General features: G+C 39.7%; 1 protein-coding gene across 1 annotated transcript in view; it reads right to left on the bottom strand.

The window, feature by feature from the left end:
* Positions 1-19665, bottom strand: part of SAV1 (salvador family WW domain containing protein 1) — a 28965-nt gene extending 9300 nt beyond the window's left edge. Inside the window, exons 1-3 of the mRNA XM_067736375.1 lie at positions 19191-19665; positions 15684-16127; positions 689-959 (exon numbers count right to left, since the gene is read on the bottom strand). Coding sequence (XP_067592476.1) covers positions 689-959; positions 15684-16127; positions 19191-19284 — 809 coding nt within the window. The 5' untranslated portion in view covers positions 19285-19665. The remainder of the gene's footprint in view (positions 1-688; positions 960-15683; positions 16128-19190) is intronic.
* Between the last annotated feature and the right edge of the window lie 1549 nt (positions 19666-21214).

The following is a 21214-nucleotide window of genomic DNA, read 5'->3' as shown; positions in this document are numbered from 1 at the left end:
ATGCAGGGGACATGGATTCGAGCCCTGGTCCGGGAAGATCCCACATGCCATGGAGCAACTAAGCCTGTGCGCCACAACTACTGAGCCCGCGTGCCTAAAGCCCGTGCTCCACAACAAGAGAAGCCACCACAATGAGAAGCCCGCACAGTGCAATGAAGAGTAGCCCCCGCTCACTGCAAATAGAGGAAGCCCACGCACAGCAACGAAGACCCAATGCAGCCAAAAATAAATAAATAAAATAATCTTCACTTTCTTGTGTGGCAACAGTTAAAAAACATAAAATATCTGTAAATTGAATAAAATCAGCAAAACATAATTCAAAATATATTCTGACACATTAGAAGGTAGATGTGTATTTTTTATAGAAATTTAAATGTAAAGAGGCAGATATTCTATTTATTTACTTTAATTTCTGGGTATCTTTAACAAAAGCATTCTGGCATATTAAAGCAGAATCTGATCATAAGAATATTGATCCTGTTTTTCAGGTTTGTTTAAAAGTTGTTTTTTAATTATTAAAGTCATTCATTACTAAATGTAAGTCCAGAGGAAAAAATCTCATAAGCTGTGAAAAATAAAGTTTTCAAATCAAACTTCAGGACATCTTTCTCTTTGATGAAAATATGAGTTCAAAATCTAACATTAGACAATTTCAAAACAAAGAGTTAAGATAAAGTTGATAGTCTACCTCGGAGCACAGGGATGCCTATATTGAGCCTTTTTATTTGTGTGATCTACATAATAGGTTCCAAATTCTGATGACTCAACTCGCTCCCATCCTGGAGGAAGTCCTTCTCGCTCAAGAGGATGGCTCCAATGAGTTGTATTTGTGTTGTGATCTATGTAATATTTCCTCCCTCTCATTGTCCAGTCCACAGACCAGCCAGGAGGAAGGGGTAAATCTTCAGAACCATGGTTAGTTAAATTTCCTAAAGATGTAGCAGCAACTCTCCCAATACCTGAGAAGAAAGAGAAAAAGAGAAGAAATAGGACAATTATTCATAGCCAAAAAATATGCCATATGAAAAACACTTACAAAATTAACTATCCCAATCGTACTCTTCCTGTTAAAAAAATCATGATTTTACTGTTGCAAATAAAATTTTTCATAAAACTAGCCAGTGTTACTATTATTTAATTACAAAAGAAGAGAGAAACTAGGCTCCCTCTTTGAAATCAGGCTTTTTTGGTTGATGCTTCCATCACCAGGCCATACAAATATTTAACTACTAACAAAGCTAATAAGTAAATATTATACGTATACTGCTAAAGAAAAAGTGAGGAACAGAAAAATTCACCTCATTCAAGATTTAAGATTTGACATTTCATCTAAAACAGCAAAAATGAACTTATAAAACTATTCCCAGTTTGTAATTTCTTAAAAATAACCTGGCTGTACCATAAAACTATTAAGTAAGTTTACCAAGATAACACAGTATAAGGTCAACATACAAAAATCAATTTAATATCTCTATACTAACAACAATTAAAAATAAGTTATACCACTTAGCTCCCAAAAATTAAATATTTACACATCAATCTAACAAAAAAATTGTGAGATCTGTATGCTGACAACTACAAAACAATGACGAAAGAAATGAAATGGGTGTGGTCAAGATGGTGGAGTAAGAAGACCCTGAGCTTGCTTCTTCCCTTGGGCGCACCAAAATTACAACTATTTACAGAGGAACTATTGATGAGAAAGACTAGAAACCAGCAGAAAAGATCTTCTACAACTAAAAATACAAAGAAGGAACCACAACAAGACTTACAGGAAAGGTGGAAACACAGTATGGTCAAGAACCTTACCCCCACGTGGGCGACCCACAAACAGGAGGATAATTACAACTGTAGAGATTCTCCCCAAGAAGCAAGGGGGCCCAGGTCCCACACTGGGCTCCCCAACCCAGGGGTCCTACACCAGGAAGGACCTTGTCCAGGAAGACAAGCCCCCAGAACCTTTGTCTTTGTAGGCCAGCAGGGCTCACTTTCAGGAGAGCTGGAGGGCTGTGAGAAATAAAAACTCCACTCTTAAAGGGCACACACAAAACCTCACACACTCCGGGACCCAGGGCAGAAGCAATAATTTTAAAGAAGCTTGGGTCAGACCCACCTGCTAATCTTGGAGAGCCTCCCAGAGAGGCAGGAGGAAACTGGAGCTGACCCTGGGGACACAGACACTTGTGGCAGACATTTTGGGAGCTTCTTCTACCACCACAAAGACACTGGGTGCTGCCAAGCACTGTTTTGGAATTCTCCCTCTAACTTATTAGCACCAGAACCTGGCCTTGCCCACCAGCCTATGGGCACCAGTATTGGGACACAACAGGTCAAGCCAAGCAATTAGCCCAGCTGGGACACAGCCCCACTCACCAGCAGGCCATCTGCCTTAAAACCCCCTGTGACCGCAGCCACTCCAGGATATGCCCCTGTTCACCAGAGGGGCTAGGACCAAGACCCACACACCAGGGCACCAGCACTAGTCCTGGAATCCCCAGGACCCTGCAGCCAGATAACTCAGAACCTGGCTCCAACCACGAGTGGGCAGGCACTGGCTTCAGAACCCCCTGGGACCTGAACCCGCCCACCAGCAAGCTGACAAACAACTCTAGGACCCCCAGGGCCCTGTAGTCAGAGACCCCAGGACCTAGCTCCGCTCACCAGTGAGTTGGCACTAGTCCCAGAACCTGGTTTCACCAACTGGTCGGTGGGCACCAGCCCCTGGATCTCCTCAGCCCCGGCCCCATCTGCCAGCAGGCAGACATCAGCCCTAGAACCACCACAGCCCTGCAGCCTGGCGTGTCAGGACCCAACCCACCCACCAGCAGGATGGCACCAGCCCCAGGACCCCCTGGGCCCTGGCACCATCCACCAGCAGGCCAAAACCAGATCTCGGACACCTTAAGCCAATTTAGGCAGCCAACCTGGGATCTGGTCCCACCAACCAGTGGTCCAACACAAGCTCTGGGACTGCCAGGACCATGCCGACAGCTGTATAAGGAACCAGCCCCACCCACCTGCGGGCCAGTACCAGCTCCAGGACCCCACAGGGCCCTATAGCCAGGGACCCTGGGACATGGCTCTGCCCAACAGAAAACCAAGTATAAAGCTATTAGGAAGGTTGAAAGACAAAAGTAATAAAATCATCTATATCCACAATAAGAAGTTAAGGGATACACATACCAAAAAGAAGTAAAACATGACAAAACCGGTAAATGTCGGGGGGAGGGGTAAAAATGCAGGGTTGTTAAAAGGCATTTGAACTTAAGAGATCACCAACTTAACCACATATATATACACACACATATATATGGCTATATATAAACCTCATGGTAACCACAAACCAAAAATCTATAATAAATACACAAAAAAGAAAAAGAACCCAAATATAACACTAAAAATAGTCATCAAATGACATAAGAGAACAAAAGGAACTACAAACAACCCCCCAAACAATTAAGAAATGTCAATAAGTACATATCTATAAATGTAAATGGACTAAATACTCCAACCAAAAGACATAGAGGGGTTTGATCACAGGACTTCCACAGGACTGGGGGAAACAGAAGCTCTACTCTTGGAGAGTACACAAAAAGTCTCGTGCTCACCAGGACCCAGGGGAAAAGAGCAGTGACCCCATATGAGACAGGGCCAGACCTACCTGCCTAGTACTGGAGGATCTCCTGCGGAGGTGGCGGGTGGCTGTGGCTCATGGCAGGGACAAAGACACTGGCAGCAGCAGATCCAGGGAGTATGCATTGGTGTGAGCCCTCCTGGAGGTTGCCATTAGCCCTACCCTACAGCCTGTAGGCTCCAGTTCTGGGGTTACCTCAGGCCAAACATCCAACAGGGCAGGAACACAGCCCCACCCATTAGCAGACAAGTGGCTGAAAAGTCTCTCTGAGCACACACAGCCCTTCCCACCAGAGGGACAAGACCCAGCTCCACCCACCACTGGGCAGGAACCAGCCCCTCCCACCAGGAAGCCTGCACAAGCCTCTTAGACAGCCTCATCCATGAGAGGGCAGACAGCAGAAGCAAGAACTACCATCCTGCAGCCTGTGGAAAGGAAACAGCAATCACAGGAAGTTAGACAAAAGGAGATGGCAGAGGATTAGGTCCCAGATGATGGAACAAGATGAAACCCGCAGAAGAACTAAGTGAAATGGTGATAGCCAACCTACGGGAAAAAGAATTCAGAATGATAGTGAAGATGATCCAAGATCTTGGAAAAAAGAATGGAGGCAAGGATTGAGAAGATGCAGGAAATGTTTACTAAAGACCTAGAAAAACTGAAGAACAGACAAACAGACATGAACAATATATAACTGAAAGGAAAAAAAAACACTAGAAGGAACCAATAGAAGAATAACTGAGGCAGAAGAATGGATAAGTGACCTGGAAGACAGAATGGTGGAAATCACTGCCACAGAACAGAATAAAGAAAACAAAAATGAAAAGAAGACAGTCTAAGAGACCTCTGAGACAACATTAAATACACCAACTTTCACATTATAGGGGTCCTAGAAGGAGAAGAGAAGAGAAAGGACCTGAGAAAATATTTGAAGAGATCATAGATGAAAACTTCCCTAACACGGGAAAGGAAACAGTCACCGAAGTCCAGGAAGTACAGAGGGTCCCAGGCAGTAAAAACCCAAGAAGGAACACACGGAGTCACACAGTAATCAAACTGACAAAAATTAAAGAGAAAAAATATTAAAACAAGAGAAAAGTGACAAAAAAACATACAAGGGAACTCCAATAATGTTATCAGCTGATTCCTCAGCAGAAACTTTGCAGGCCAAAATGAAGTGGCATGATACATTAAAAGTGATGAAAGAGAAGAAACTACAACCAAGAATACTCTACCCAGGAAGGCTCTCATTCAAATTTGATGGAGAAATGAAAAGCTTTACAGACAGACAAAAGCTAAGAGAATTCAGCACCACCAGACCAGCTTTGCAACAAATGCTAAAAGAACTTCTCTAAGCAGAAAAGACCACAACTAGAAACAAGAAAATTACGAATGGAAAAGCTCACGGGTAAAGGCAAACATACAGTAAAGCTAGAAAATCATTCACATACAAGTATATCAAAACCAGCAATTGTAAGAAAAGGAGAACACAAATGCAGGGTATTAGAAATGCATTTGACATTAAAAGACCAGCAACTTAAAACAATCTTGTTTATATATAGACTGCTATATCAAACCTCATAGTAACCACAAACCGAAAATCTACAATAGATACACACACAAAAAAGAAAAAGGAATCCAAACACAACACTAAAGTTAGTCATCAAATCACAAGAGAAGAGAACAAAAGAGGAAGGGAAAGAAGTTTATAGCAATACAAGACTACCTCAAGAAACAAGAAAAATCTCACATGAACAATCTAACCTTATGCCTAAAGGAACTAGAAAAAAAGAACAAAACCCAAAGTTACTAACAGGAAAGAAATCATAAAGGACAGAGAAGAAATAAATGAAATAGAGACTAAAAAGGCAATAGGAAATGGGCTTCCCTGGTGGCGCAGTGGTTGAGAGGCCGCCTGCCGATGCAGGGGACACGGGTTCCTACCCCGGTCCAGGAGGATCCCACATGCCGCGGAGCAGCTGGGCCCGTGAGCCATGGCTGCTGAGACTGTGTGTCCAGAGCCTGCGCTCCGCAACGGGAGAGGCCACAGCAGTGAGAGGCCCGCGTATCGCAAAAAAAAAGCCATAGGCAAGATCAATGAAACTAAGAGCTGGTTCTTTGAAAAGGTAAGAAAAATTGATAAATCTTTAGCCAGATTCATCAAGAAAAAAAGAGAGAGGGCTAACGTCAATAAAATCAGGAAAAAAAGGGAGAAGTTACATCAAATATCATAGAAATACAAAGGATCGTAAAAGATTAATATGGATAATTACACATCAATAAAATGGACAGCCTAGAAGAAATGTACAAATTCCTAGAAATGCACGATCTCCCAAGATGGAACCAGGAAGAAATATTTAATAGAAGATACAAACAGACCAATTACTAGTAATGAAACTGAATCACTAATAAAAAATACTCCCAAAAAACAAAAGACCAGGACCAGACAGTTGCACAAGAGAACTCTACCAAACATTTACAGAAGAGTTAACACCTATCCTTCTCAAACTATTCCAAAAATTGAACAGGAAGGAATGATCATGAAATCATTCTACAATACCAGCATCACCCTGATACCAAAACCAAAGACACCACAAAAAAATTACAAGCCAATATCACTAATAAACATAGATGCAAAAATCCTCAACAAAATATGAAAATCAAATTCAACAATACATTAAAAGGCTCATACATCATGACCAGGTGAGATTTATCCCAGGGATGCAAGAATGTTCAATATCTGCAAATTAATCAACGTGACACACCACGTTAACAAGTTGAAGAATATAAACTATATCATCATCTCAACAGATGCAGAAAGAACTATTGACAAAACTCCACAACAATTTATGATAAAAACTCAGCAAAGTGGGTATAGAGAGAACATGTCTCAACACAATAAAAGCCACTTATGACAAACCCATGGCCAACATAATACTCAACAGTGAAGAGCTGAAAGCCTTTCCACTAAATTCAGGAACAAGACAAGGATGCCCACTCTCCCTGCTTCTACTTAATACAATATTGGAAGCCCTAGCCACAGCAATCAGACAAGAAAAAGAAATAAAAGGTATCCAAATTGGAAGGGTAAAGGTAAAACTGTCACTATTCACAGATAGGATATTCTATATGGAGAACCCTAAAATCTCTGCACAGAAACTATTAGAACAAATAAAGGATCTCAGCAAGGCAGCAGGATACAAGATTAATATATAGAAATCTGTTGCGTTTCTATACACTAATAAGGAAATATCAGAAAGAGAAAGTAAAGATAAAAACAATTCCATTTAAAACCTCACCCCAAAAAAACAAACACAAAAACAAAAAAACCTAGGAATAAACTTAACCAAGGAGGTGAAAGACCTATATGCTGAAAACTACAAAACACTGATAAAGGAAACTGAAGAGGATTTGAAGAAATGGAAAGATATTCCATGCTCTTAAACTGGAAGAATATTGTTAAAATGGCCATACTACCAAAGCAGTCTGTAGATTTAATGCAACCCCTATCAAAACACCCATGACATTTTTCACAGAATGAGAACAAATAATTTTAAAATTTATATGGAACCACAAAAGACCCAGAGTTGCCAAAGCAATATTGAGAAAAAGAACAAAGCTGGAGGTATCAGTCTCCCAGCCTTCAGACTATACTTCAAAGCTACAGTAATCAAAACAGCATGGTACAGGTGCAAAAAGACACACATAGATCAATGGAATGGAATAGAAAGCCCAGAAATAAACTTACTCACCTACAGTCAATTATTCTATGACAAAGGAGGTAAGGATATACAATGGAGAAAAGACAGTCTCTTTCAACAAGCAGCACTGGGAAAGCTGGACAACTACATGTAAAACAATGAAATTAAAACATTCCTTCACACCATACAGAAAAATAAACTCAAAATGGTTTAAAGACCTAAATTTAAGACATAACACCATAAAACTCCTAGAAGATGACATAGGCAAAACATTCTTTGACATAAATCGTAGCAATATTTTCTTAGATCAGTCCCCAAGGCAAAAAAAAAAGCAAAAACAAATAAATGGGACCGAATCAAACTTACAAGCTTTTGCACAGCAAAGGAAACCATAAACAAAATGAAAAGACAACCAATGGAATGGGAGAAGATATTTGCAAACAATGCAACCAACAAGGGGTTAATATCCAAAATATACAAACAGCTTACATAACTCAATGTTAAAAAAACAAATAACCCAATCAAAAAGTGAGCAGAAGACCTAAGTAGACATTTCTCCAAAGAAGACATACAGATGGCACATGAAAAGATGCTCAATGTTGCTAATTATTAGAGAAATGCAAATCAAAACTACAATGAGGCATCACCTCACACTGATAAGAATGGCCATCATTAAAGAGTCCACAAGTAATAAATGCCAGAGAGGGTGTGGAGAAGAGGGAACCCTCCTACACTGTTGGTAAGCATGTAAATTGGTGCAGCCACTATGGAAAACAGTATGAAGATTCCTTAAAAAACTAAAAATAAAGTTGCATATGATCCAGCAATTCCACTCCTGGGCATATATCTGGAAAAGAGGAAAACTCTAACTCGAAAAGATACATGCACTCCAATGTTCATAGCAGCGCTATTTACAATAGTTGACATGGAATCAACTCAAGTGCCCATCAACAGATTGGCTTAAGAAGATATGGTGTATATATGTGTGTATACATATATATATGTATACACACACATATATACACACACACATACACAATGGAATATTACTCAGCTCTAAAAAAGAATGAAATATTGCCATTTGCAGCAACATATGGATAGAGAATATTATGCTTAGTGAAATAAGTCAGACAAAGACAAATACTATATGATATCATTTATTTGTAGAATCTAAAAAATAATACAAATGAATCTATACACAAAACAGAAACAGACTCACAGACATAGAAAACAAACTTATGGTTACCAAAAGGGGAAGGGAGGGACAAATCAAGAGTATGGGATTAACGGTTACAAATTATTACATATAAAATAGATAAGCAACAAGGATTTACTGTATAGCACAGGGAATTATACCCAGTATCTTATAATAACCTATAGTGGAATACAATCTGCAAAAAATGAATTACTATGCTGTACACCTGAAACTAACACAATACTGTAAACCAACTAGACTTCAAAAAAAAATTAGAGAGGTATAATCCCTAAATCTAATATACATACAAAAACTGCCAAAAGCAGCTGGGCTAGAAGAAGAACAGTAAAGAAAGAAGTGGAAATAAGAACACAGCACTGCGCAAAACCAAGCAGCCCAAAACACTACCCTGGTAATTTTTCCTTTTCCCTACACAACCCCTTACACCCCTCGCAACCACAGGAGCCAATTTCAAATAACTGGCAGAGAAAAACCCTAATTATTCAATAATGTATAATTAGGACAGCACAACATCAATTCTATAAGAAAAATTAAAGGGGCAAAAAGGTACAAAGTTGATTAAAAAAGAACATTCAAAAAAATGTTGCCCCATGGACTTCCCTGGTGGTGCAATGGTTAAGAATCCGCCTGCTGATGCAGGGGACATGGGTTCGTGCCCCGGTCCGGGAAGATCCCACATGCTGCAGAGCGGCTGGGCCCGTGAGCCATGGCCGCTGAGCCTGCGCGTCCGGAGCCTGTGCTCCGCAACGAGAGAGGCCACAACAGTGAGAGGCCCGCGTACCGCAAAAAAAAAAAAAAATAAAGAAAAAAGACAAGACTAAGAAATTGTAATACACCAAAGAACAATAAGGAAATATGACAACTAAATGTAATGTGGTACTCTGCACTGGATCCTGTAACAGAAAATGAGTATTAAGGAAAAAGCTGGTGAAATCCAAATAAAGCTTGGTATTTAATTTTTTTTAAATCCTCGAGTTCATAAAGACACTAAAAAAATAAACCTCATTGGTTACCTCTGGAGGTGGTTAGGGTATCAACTGACTATTCTGAAAAATAGTAAGTAAAGGAAAAGATCTACCATTTATCCTGTCTTATATGAATAGCAATATTGGATCTAGCCAATAATGATTAATGGCTTCCAAATCAATAGGTGAAAAGCTGATGGACAACATCATGATGATGAATTGGTATGACATCTGATCCCATAACCAAATTTAATATCACAAAAAGAGAAATCAGTCATTATGTGTGTCTGGAACTGATGCAATAGAATGTACACAATGCCACCTATGAAGTACTCTGGCAGAACGGAAAATGCAAGAAAGAAAACAAAATCACTCTTGCTCAGTACCTTTTGGGAAGAAAGGCATACATTTCTAAAACATATGGTGACTATAAAACAAAACAAAGCTATCAAGTCTTTTGGTGAAACTGACTTTGGCTTCTGTCACCTGCAACTGAACGTTTATTTAGTAAGTGTAGCTTAAGCAACTTCAGTACTTAAAGAGAAAATATTTAAAGAGAAAAGAAATAAGCCAATGTACTAAAGACAAACACATAGCAAATAACTAAAACCATGCTGTTCAAGCATGCAGTGGCTTTATACTTTCTCATACTTCCATCACTAAAAATGTTGTAGTACTAGCCACAACCAAGGATAGCAATTTTTTAAAAGAATTATAATCAATTCAATGTATTCATATTGAGTTATTGATAAGACCCATAACATTCGGGCCCAACAGAGGTCCCCCTGGAAACACACAGATTTCTAAATGTAGCGTTAAAAACAAAAAACTATTATAGTAATTTAAAACTGTACAGGCTTAGAGAGTTTGTGACAATTTCATTCATCTGCTTAGCAAATCCAAATTTCCATATACTGAACTTGCCTAAATCTAGAAACACATGTACTGTTACATGTAAACAATAGTAGGTACCAAACAGCAGATTTTAAACCATGATAAACTTGAAATTCACGTTTAGAGGAAACACAAAGACCTCTCTGGAAAACCTCTGTGTCCAGGAACTAAACCTTGCAAGTTATTGATAAGGGAGCCATGAAGTCCACAAAGTCCCAAATAGGCTCATCAGCTTTACCAATGCCATGTGAAACCATGATTCCTAACCTTTTTAGTTAGTTTCAACAACAGTTTATTTAGTTTCAATGACAAACCACCCCCCCACTTTCTGAAGCTGCCATGTGCACTAAATTTTTTTCAAACTATTATTTGGATAATTCTATAAAACTAGTGAGAGATGAATGTACTGTACAAAAAGACTGGAAACCACCAATCTAAAACATAAAATATTATCAGTAATAAAATAAGTCTAGCAGACTTAAAAAAAAAAAAAGCTATATCAAGCTCTAACACACCAGACCTCCACTCTTAAGTTCAGTTAGAAAGCTGAAACTTCAATAACCAAACATGCCAAATCTGGAAAAAGCATACAAGAGCATATGATACCTTACAAAAAACATGAGCACTAACAATTATGAATGTCTACTCTGTCCCTGGCCCTTTCCATATGTACTATTTCATACTCAATCAGCGCTATGAGGTAGTGGTATCATTACCAATTTACAGATGAGGAAACAAAGGTTCAAGTAAGTTATTTTACCAAAGGCCACACAGATGATATAAGGTCAAATGACAAATTTATTACCAACCACGTAATCTTACCCCAAAAGATCAACTGTAATTCTTCAAAGAAAATATGACTGCCACTAATAAAAGAAAATGCAATCTATAATTCTGAACTTGTTTCTGAGCTACAAGGGAAAAAATAGTTTTCCATAATTTCAATTATTAGTCCCAGAAAAGAATGAGTGGCATTCATAATCTTCAAAATAACTTCCATTTGCAGGAATTAATGGCACAAGCACCTTCCACTTACATAAAATAAACTAGAACATTAATAAGCTACATACATGATTTCCCAAAGACACAGATAAAGTATTACTTTGTCTCTCCACCAAGCTTTCACTAGATATGCCTCCAAAGAACTTACTGTCATACAAAAGTGGCAGATACCTACAAGATCTGTCCTTAGAGACAAGCTCAAAAATTCTAGTTTCCTAATGTTGAAGTGGCTACAGAGAATAAAATAGAATATGGAACTCTAATGAAGGTTACAACCTCCAGGGTAATACTAAACATTACAGCCCATGTTATAATCAAGATGCTGATAAAAAGATATAAGGATTAAACTAAACCAACTGCTTTTTTTCCTCCTCTCCAAAATAACTACAAATAAAGTTGTGCTCCTAAGGATTATTAACATTTCCTCAAAAGAAGATTCTGGTTAACTAATACTTATGCATTTCCTGGAGCAAACACAACTCCAGTAATTTTTTTTTTTTTTTTTTTGGTAAGGCCTGGAACTTTTTAATTTGATCTTTATTACTTGATTTCTTTAGCTGTCTTTAAAAATAAAAGTTAAAAGTTTGTTACTTACAATTGCATAGAACTAAATTATTTAGGAGCAGAACAAAGGAATTCAATCTGCCTTTAGTATTCCAACTAAAGACTTCCTGTTAACAGCAGAATTCCTTCCTCTGGCACATACAGTAACTGCCTGTAGGCCAAAATGTTAAAGGTCAAATTTCACAGCTAAATGTAGAACGTGCTAGGCCGTAAAACCCGTTAAGATATTATACAACTTGTTTTTTGTACTTCTGCTAAATACAGTAAGATGAAATTAACCCCTGAGATAAGGCGTTTCCTAAAAGTCTAAGTAATAACTAATTGGCAGGAATTACTACCATCAAGTCATTACAAAACTATTTTCTTTCATACCTTTTTTATGATTACATTAGTAACAAATCGAAATTTAAACCTTGTGAAAATAAATCTGTCTACAGCACATCCTTACTCTCCCACAAACTTACTTTCTCCTTTCCATTCATTCAAATTCCCTGAACTCTCTCCAGCATAAATCTGGAAAATATAAGAAGTTTCAAGTCTTTTCAAGATGAATTCAAGAAACTTCCAGCTATTGTCTCATATTCAGATTGTTTTTCTTCTGGAAAAGACAGCTGTTAGGCTTTTCTGTTTGGTTAATAATTGGTTGTTAATCCTTCCCTGCCACTTAGGAGATCCCTGCAAAGAAGTTCCGCTTTTTTCTGAAAGGTAAAACATTAATCTTATTGCCCTGATATAAATTAATGTTAAGTGAAATTTCTCAAGCATGTATCACTGTCGTAATAAGTGCAAATCTTTTTTTAAATGACATTCTTTAATTTGAAAAAGTATCCAATTAACTTGTATTTTATTTATTTCTAAAATATGACTGGGGAAAGCTGTTTTAAAGTCTGTCATTAAAATTACAAAAACTATATCAAATTGCATAAAAAGGGTTCTAAGAGAGGATCCGTAGAAATTTAGTTTTTACAGTATTTCCTCAAAGATATTTTGCGAATCAGAATTTTAAAATAAGATTTTTAACCTGGTATCATTAATTCTTCATACTTCAGGCATAAAAGTGTCATGAGCTATCAGTGATGGCTGCAACATAAATATACATGGGAAACGTAAGTACGAAGAACAGCAATCTGTATTAATGAAAAAGATTGTTATAAGCTATTATTCCCGCTACCCCTTGGCTACCAAAAATGTCTTAAGACTCCAGACTTGAAATCTGTGGATCCATTCACTTATTCAACCATTTATTTTTAGAGCACCTCTTATACAATCAGGTGCTTTGCTAATCCTATCTGACTCTTCTCTTTCCCTCATCCCTCAATACCCATTATTGGCCAAGGCCCATCAATGCAGATGCGTCTCACTTCGCCCCTTTCCAAATGTCCCCAGCCTAGGTCAAATCCTCATTAACATTTAAAATATTAACCATAAGACATGCAACAAATGGAAATCTATGGAGCTTTGAAACTACATATAAATAGTGTTTAACATTCAGAAACTCATTAAAGTAAAAAAGCAAGGATATGAAACTGTACAGAGTATAATCACGACAATGTTAAAAAGAAATGTCATGGAAAAAGATGAAGGAAATAACTAAATACAAAGAATCTCTGGCATAATGAGTGCTTTACCTTTACTTTTCTGCATTTTGCAAATTTCCTATAATAAGCAGGTATTACTCTAAAAAATATATAAAAATGAACTTTATTTTTAAAACATACTATTTTGATTGGATAACAAATCACTTCTGAGGTTTAAAACTACACGATAGGGCTTCCCTGGTGGCGCAGTGGTTGCGAGTCTGCCTGCCGATGCAGGGGACACGGGTTCGTGCCCCGGTCCGGGAAGATCCCACATGCCGCGAAGCGGCTGGGCCTGTGAGCCGTGGCCGCTAAGCCTGCGCGTCCGGAGCCTGTGCTCCGCAATGGGAGAGGCCACAGCAATGAGAGGCCCGTGTACCGCAACAACAACAACAAAAAAAACGACACGATATCAGAACTAGCCAAAAGAAACACTGAAGTATGCAACTGTCTAATCCTTTAACCTAGAATTTAAAAACAAAAAAGGCTCTCACCTATTTTCATTACAGTATTTCTATATGCCTAGAAAACCTCTCCTCTTCAATATCCCAGTGAGACTTGAATGTCAGCTTTCACAAAATAAGCTGCTCTTGCCAACTGTTCCATACTATTTTCAAAACTTCAGTGATTTACTTTCTCCCCAAACCATAATTAAGTCTCATTTTTCCTCCAAAAGCATCATAGATTTGCACTACCACTGGTACCTGAGGTTCTCTTTTCTCTAGCAACCTATCCTGAGTACAGCTAGTAAACTAATCTTGAACACTGCTTTCATAAAATGAAAATCTTGTCCTTTTGAAATCTGCAATGGCTTCTGCTTGACTCGAGTTTAAATCCTACAGCCTGTTGTTGCATCACTAATCTCCACTCCATCTTACAACTTATTTCTTCAAATTAGACAGAATTACACAGTTACTTGGATTTACATGTCTGCTGTTTTCACTGATTATTTCACCTAAAATGTCCTTCCTATATCCCGTGTCAATCTACAGTCCAAGCGCAAATAAAAATAGTTTAGGTCCCACCTCTTCCATGGACCATTCTCTAAGTATTCTAGCCTACCCTGATCTCTCTCTCTTCTGGCTCCCTATCGCACTCAATCAGTACCACATAGTATAACAACTGTCTATCATCATTTTTCATATATTAGTTTTGTTCTCCCAAATAAGGTACCAGAAGTCAGATACCAAAAGGGAAAATGATAGACACATAAATGATTAATACTAAGTGAATGAAATGTTTTCTACACTCAAAACGCTCATACACCAAACTGTTTTTAAGTCACTTTATTTGAAGTTTCATGGGCTAAAAAAGTAAATGTCTCATGTATTTTTTATTTTTATCCTGCCAAAATTTAAAGCCTACAACTTACTAGGAAAAAAAACAATCAGATTAAAAAGTTTAATTTTCAGCTTGCTTCAGTTTACCTAGTGTAATCTAGTACTTTAGGAATAAAGTAAAACTGTGCATTTCTCCTATCTCTTCTGCTCCCTGTCAGGAAAATTATCCCAAAGTCAGGAAATATAGAGAGCAGATTTTTGAAAATTATATGGCAAATATTTTTGCTCATTGCAAAAAGCACAACAACAAAAAGACACACTTAACACACAATTAATCATTTGACAATAAGTCTTTTTAAACTAGGGAAATAATTCTTTAACTACAAAAACAGTTCTGTTAAAAAAGAAACAGTGCAAGTGTTAGCTAAGTAATGATGCAGTTGCCCGTGGTATCATCTACCATGCACAATTCTTATTTGCCTTTCCTTTCCCAGGTTTAAGTCCAGTTTCTCTGAATCCCTAACCGTCCCATTCTACTAAATCTAAACATAGATTCAATCCAACTACAGACATTAAAATCTCTCTAAGTTTTCAAGGTTCATACTGTTAACAGTCTAGATAGAATTCAGATACGTATCAAGTTTTTACAAAATAATTAGGTGAGTTAATGGACACAAAATTCTTTCCCTCCATGTAGGTTAATAATTATTTGCAAGCAGGCTTAGCAAGACTGGCAAAATGGAGTAGTAGTTCTCTAGGAGTATCTGTTAGCTTCCCAAGAAAATCTAGAAACAGAACATCTTTTTAATGAAGTGTTAATAAACCTAAATACAAACTAATTTTAAGTTACCTGAAGCATGCCTCCCCTGATTCTGTGGCATTCTTTGGAAGAGATCATGGTTGTATTCATAATATCTATAGTCTTCGTGTGCTCGATCTCCAAGTGGGCGCCTCCTCTGACCATCAAAATAATTATCTGAATAATAATATCGGGAACCAGAGTCTCCATTTTCAACAGCAAAATTAACTTCTGTTAAAAATGACTGAGAAGAGCCATATTCCCTAGGGACATCTGCTAGACTCCTGGCAAGGTAAGAAGGTGCAGATAATCTGTTGCTTTCTCTTCTCATTATTTCATGAGGTGTTCTTTGAATTGGAGTTCTAAGGAAACTATGGTTTCTTGAAACTATTCCATCTCCAGAAGCTGCAAAGGCATTAGAGCTTGAATCTGGAAGACAGATATCAGTTCGTCTTGGAATTGTTGGACCATGCCGGATAAATGAAGGCATAAGATCTATAACAGAACAAAGAGTAAAATGACCAGTAAGTAATACACTTTTCAAAAGTTGTTCATTTATATCTATCACCCCAAAATGAAAAATTTCAATGGACTTAAGAAAACACAATTTAAAATTTGGACTTAAGAAAACACAATTTAAAATTTTAGGAAAGTATTTGTGTTTGTTTGTTTATTTATTTATGGCTGCGTTGGGTCTTCATTGCTGCGTGCAGGCTTTCCCTAGTTGCGGCAAGCGGGGGCTACTCTTGGTTGCGGTGTGCGGGCTTCTCATTGCAGTGGCTTCTCACTGCAGAACACGGGCTCTAGGCACATGGGCTTCAATAGTTGTGGCACGCGGGCTCTAGAGCGCAGGCTCAGTAGTTGTGGCGCACAGGCTTAGTTGCTCTGAGGCACGTGGGATCTTCCCGGACCAGGGCTCGAACCCGCGTCCCCTGCATTGGCAGGCGGATTCTTAACCACTGCGCCACCAGGGAAGTCCCTGGGTATTTAAAAATTGAGGCTGGTTGATGTCTTCCCACTCAAATGATTTATGATTTGTATAAACATGTCATATGTAAGCTCTGCCAGAATCGGATGTATTCTGCATACTACCATACGTGATATGATTAAACGTCAATAAGCTTAACTATGAAATACACATTAATGAAACACTCATGAATAAACATGTAAACGATCTAACAAATGGATACAGAGTTAACCAGCATAACTTAACATTTCAGTTTGTTTTGCTGATTTTACTTCATTTTCAAAATTCCCCAAGCCCTTCTTCAAGCAAACACGATTTAAAAAATAAAACAGAACATAATGCTATTCCCAAACACGTAAAGGTGAATTCCTCTAAAAAGATTTTAATATTATTAACCTGGCCTTCCTACTCTTGGAATTATGTAGCAGTAGTACAGTAATCAAAACATGGAAAAACTAAAAATTTAACTATGAAAATTAAAAAATAAAAAAGATCTCATTTCTGGGACTACCCTGGTGGTCCAGTGGTTAAGACTCCGCCTTCCAATGCAGAGGGCGCAGGTTCCATCCCTGGTCCGGGAACTAAGATCCCATATGCCACAGGGTGCGGCCAAAAATCTTAAAAAAAAAAGAATCTCATTTCGAAGAGACACACAAATGTTGAACCAGTTCAAAAAAACACCAAGTCTAAAACTATGGCTCCTTTAAGAACAATTATAACTCAAAACAGAAGATAAGAGAAGAACAATGGCTTTAAGGATACAGTACTTTTTTTTTTTTTTTTTTTTAATTTTTGGCTGAGTTGGGTCTTCGTTGCAGTGCACGGGCTTCTCATCTTGGTGGCTTCTCTTGTTGTGGAGCACAAGCTCTAGGCACACAGGCTTCAGTAGCTGGGGCACATGGACTCAGTAGTTGTGGCTCCTGGGCTCTAGAGCACAGGCTCAGTAGTTGTGGCACACGGGCTTAGTTCCTCCGCGGCATGTGGGATCTTCCCGGACCAGGGCTCGAACCCATGTCCCTTGCATTGGTAGGCGGATTCTTAACCACTGTGCCACCAGGGAAGCCCAGGATACAGTACTTTTGAACACAGAACTTAAATAGCTTAGGTATTCCTGGTTAGAAAGCAAATACCTTTATAGCAAGAAGAAAACTGGATTTGGAGACTGTTTTATTAGTTCATTAACAGTATCAAAGAGCACTCATATTAATATGCAACAGAAGCTAACTAAGCTAACTAGACAAAAATAAGTATCAAAATAAACAAGGCTCAACATTTGATGAAACTAAAAAAGTACTATATCAAAAGTTATTTGCTTAAAGGTGTGGCAAATGTATTTCATGATTTCAAGTAATGTTCAATAAACTTTATTTGCGCAGCAAACTGCAAGCTATTTTAGCCAAAATCCTAAGAGAATGTGTAACCGAAAATCAAAATATTAAAAAAGGCTTAAAAATCAAGTTTCAGGTTACTGATGTACCCATCTGATCTCTTCTGTTCTGTAAGAAAGCACTGCAAATACAAGGATAAATCTGTAAAGTTGATGATGTGGTTGTAATGGAAAAAACATGCTCTCCACACCTTTCTGTGTGATCTTGGGCAAATATTACTAGGAACCTCTATGAAAAGCTTTCCCAATTACAATATGAGGTAATGCTTAAGTCACAAAGTCACCAGCTTCCAAGAAGGAAACTTACACAAAGGACCCAGCAGTATGAGCACCAAAAAATTAGCTCCTTAGCTCACAAATGTTCTGAACACACAAGCAAGAATTAAAAATTCAAAAGACTCCGCCGGAAAATCAGAGTCAAATACTTAAATTGAAAATTAGAAAAGTGCCAGTGTTCAGCGGGAAGAAAAAGGCACTCTATTAAATTTTTTTTAAAAAACAGAAAAAAAAACTTTTTCGTAATATACCCTGAAATATGATAGAATTTGAGTACTTTCTTTTTGGGGTCTCTAGGGTGCTTTATTTGAAGCAATTCTCACGACGAACACAGCCAAACATGTAATTTTGGCTCCTCCACCCTGAGATCTACTATTGATGAGGCTTTGGGTAGTGGCTACAATAGCGACGGTCAGCTTTCACCTCCTTACTTCGGCATCCAACAGCTGACGGGCTAAGGAATTCTACCCAAGCGTTCGCACGGCTTCCAGCACGGGTGAGTGACACCCTCAATGTTTACAAACACAAGGCAAATCTCGACGTAACGAGAAGAGAAAAACATGTGCCCCAGTGTAATCACTTTAATTCCTATAAAATCAGGGGATCAGCAATTTAAGTGTTTCCTAAAGAACCTCTTTCTTCCCGTAATCAAAACCAACGACACTGCCACAAGGGGACCGGAAAGTCTGTGGTTATTTGGGGGGAGGGGGGCGGAGGCGGACTAATCTAAGTTTCTTATTCTTTATCAGCTTTCAAACAACGAACACCACTCCAGGCATAATAAAATTAAAAAACAAAACAAAAACCAATATTCCACAGAGACCAAAAAGGAATGCGAAGCCGCGGGGAGCGGCGTCCGGCACCCCGCCCGGGTCCCCGCAGCCCGTGGCCGCCCCGGCCAGGTGTGGGCGCGGCGCCCGACACTCACTCCGCAGCAGAGGCGACGTCTCCTTCTTCACGTACTTCCCCTGCACCTCGGCCGGCTTGGACACTTCGTTTTTGGTTTTTTTTCGGGACAGCATCCTTGTCCACGAGGCCCCAGGCCACACCAAGCAGCCGCCCTAGGGCTCCGCGCCGGGCGCCGGGCGTCCCCGCCGCCACCTCCGCCGGCGCCGCCGCCTCCTTCCCTCCCGAGCCGCCGCCGCCGCCGCCGCCGCCGCCTCTCCGCAGCCCGGGGTCGCCCACAGGGACTGCCGCATGTTCGGGGCGCTAAGCGCGCCGGCCACCACTCAATCTCTTGTCCGCTCCTTCCCGGAAGTCTGCCCGCTCCGCGATGCTGCCCGAGAACTCAGGGAAGAGAGGCCAGGGACGCCCGCGCAGGGCCATGGTCCGCTGCGGGCCGCCTAATAGCCGCTACGACTGCCGCCGCCACCGCCGCCGCCTACGTCCCGTAAACTTTCCCGGCGGCCGCTGGGAATTCTGGGAAACTCGACGCAGCGCGAGCGCCGCCGCCCCTCCCCCACACCAGCTCCGGGGCGCGGCTCGGACTGCCGGATGGTTGCCGAGCTCCTAGCTAACGGGCTGGCCCCGCTGTCTGCAGGAGGGGTAGCGGCTGCCCTCACTACCCCTCGGCGAGAAGCAGGTCCCGCGGACACGAAGGACGAAACCCTCGCGCGGGAGGCCGTGGCACGCTCCTGCAAAGGAGCCTCTTCTACCCGCAGATTTTTCTCTCAGGACCTCGAGGGAGCCGGTGACGCCCCCAAGATGCGTTCCTGTCCCCGGCCACGAAAGAGGACGTCCCTCTTGGAGTTTTTTGGGCTGGTAAATTCAAGTCCGTGATAGCACAGAACGCCAGTAGAGTTGAAGGAACACCACCACGCTTAGGCTAGTGCCGCACCAAAAAAAAAATCTAGAGCCCTCTTTTTGTTGAAAACATTAGTCTGGCTAATACTAATTAAACAGTATGAATCTGTAGTCTCCCAAGTGCCGGGGAGTGTGCATCTTTCTGATAAAGGAAAAAACGGAGGAAGAGGCCAAAATGGGGTTTCTACGATCTTTGATGTAAGATAAATTTGATTATTAGCATAATTTATTTAATCACCACTGTCATTATTATACGAACTAACCACATATTTCCTCTTGGAGATGTCAATGGAAAAAAATCAATAAATAATCTACAATAGGCATAGAAAAGAGTTTTATTTGAGCCAAACTGGGAAGTATAAGCCCAGAAGACAGCTTCTCAGATAACTCTAAGGAAGTGCTGGGGGAAGCATAGTTTTCCCCGTAGGTTTGTGTCTAGTGGGAACAAAGAACATTCAACAAGTCAGGGATGCGTTCCTTCAAGGTTTCCAAAAAATGTATCAGTTTGGAATACAGCGAGTCAGTATGGCCTTAGCACCTGGGAAGGGAGTCTTATCATTGAAGCAGCAACAGCATTGGTGGCCCAGCAAGGGAGGCATTTAATTTTTATTTTTAACATGGACATTCTTTAGTTTTGGTAAGTGAGCTCTTTTCTTTAATAATTAAAGCAGATGTACAATGTGTGTTTGATAGGCCACAGGCTGTTTTAGCTAGCATAAAGTTAACTCGTGTAATCCAGAATGACTTCCTTATACCTCAATATGTGAAGATTTCTTTCTTAAATATTCCAGTATTAGATTTTTTGAGAATTTTGAGCACTAAAGGTCAAGACCTGGGATTTTTTAATCAAAAATAGACCCTACTTTCTTCTGTATAACTTAGCAGAGGGGCAAAATGTACAGGATAACATTTAGAAAATAAGATGGGATCCACCCCCAAGTGACCAAATTGAGGCTTTGACAATGGAAAGTGCTTTCCCTGAGATAGGAAACATCCTACAAGAGATGTAAACAGTTAACAAAAGGCAAGGAATTTTCTACTTATACAAGGTTAGGAAGCTGTTCAAATTTTGTTTTGCCATGAACAAATAAGACATTTTGTCTAGTGCCTGTCTCCATCTTTGCATATTGTTATGGTCCCTTGGTACAA

The sequence above is a fragment of the Pseudorca crassidens genome, chromosome 1 (assembly GCF_039906515.1).
Source record: "Pseudorca crassidens isolate mPseCra1 chromosome 1, mPseCra1.hap1, whole genome shotgun sequence".
Classification (NCBI taxonomy): domain Eukaryota; kingdom Metazoa; phylum Chordata; class Mammalia; order Artiodactyla; family Delphinidae; genus Pseudorca; species Pseudorca crassidens.
Note: the sequence above shows the minus strand (reverse complement) of the source record. Positions and strands in the feature narration are given on the sequence as shown.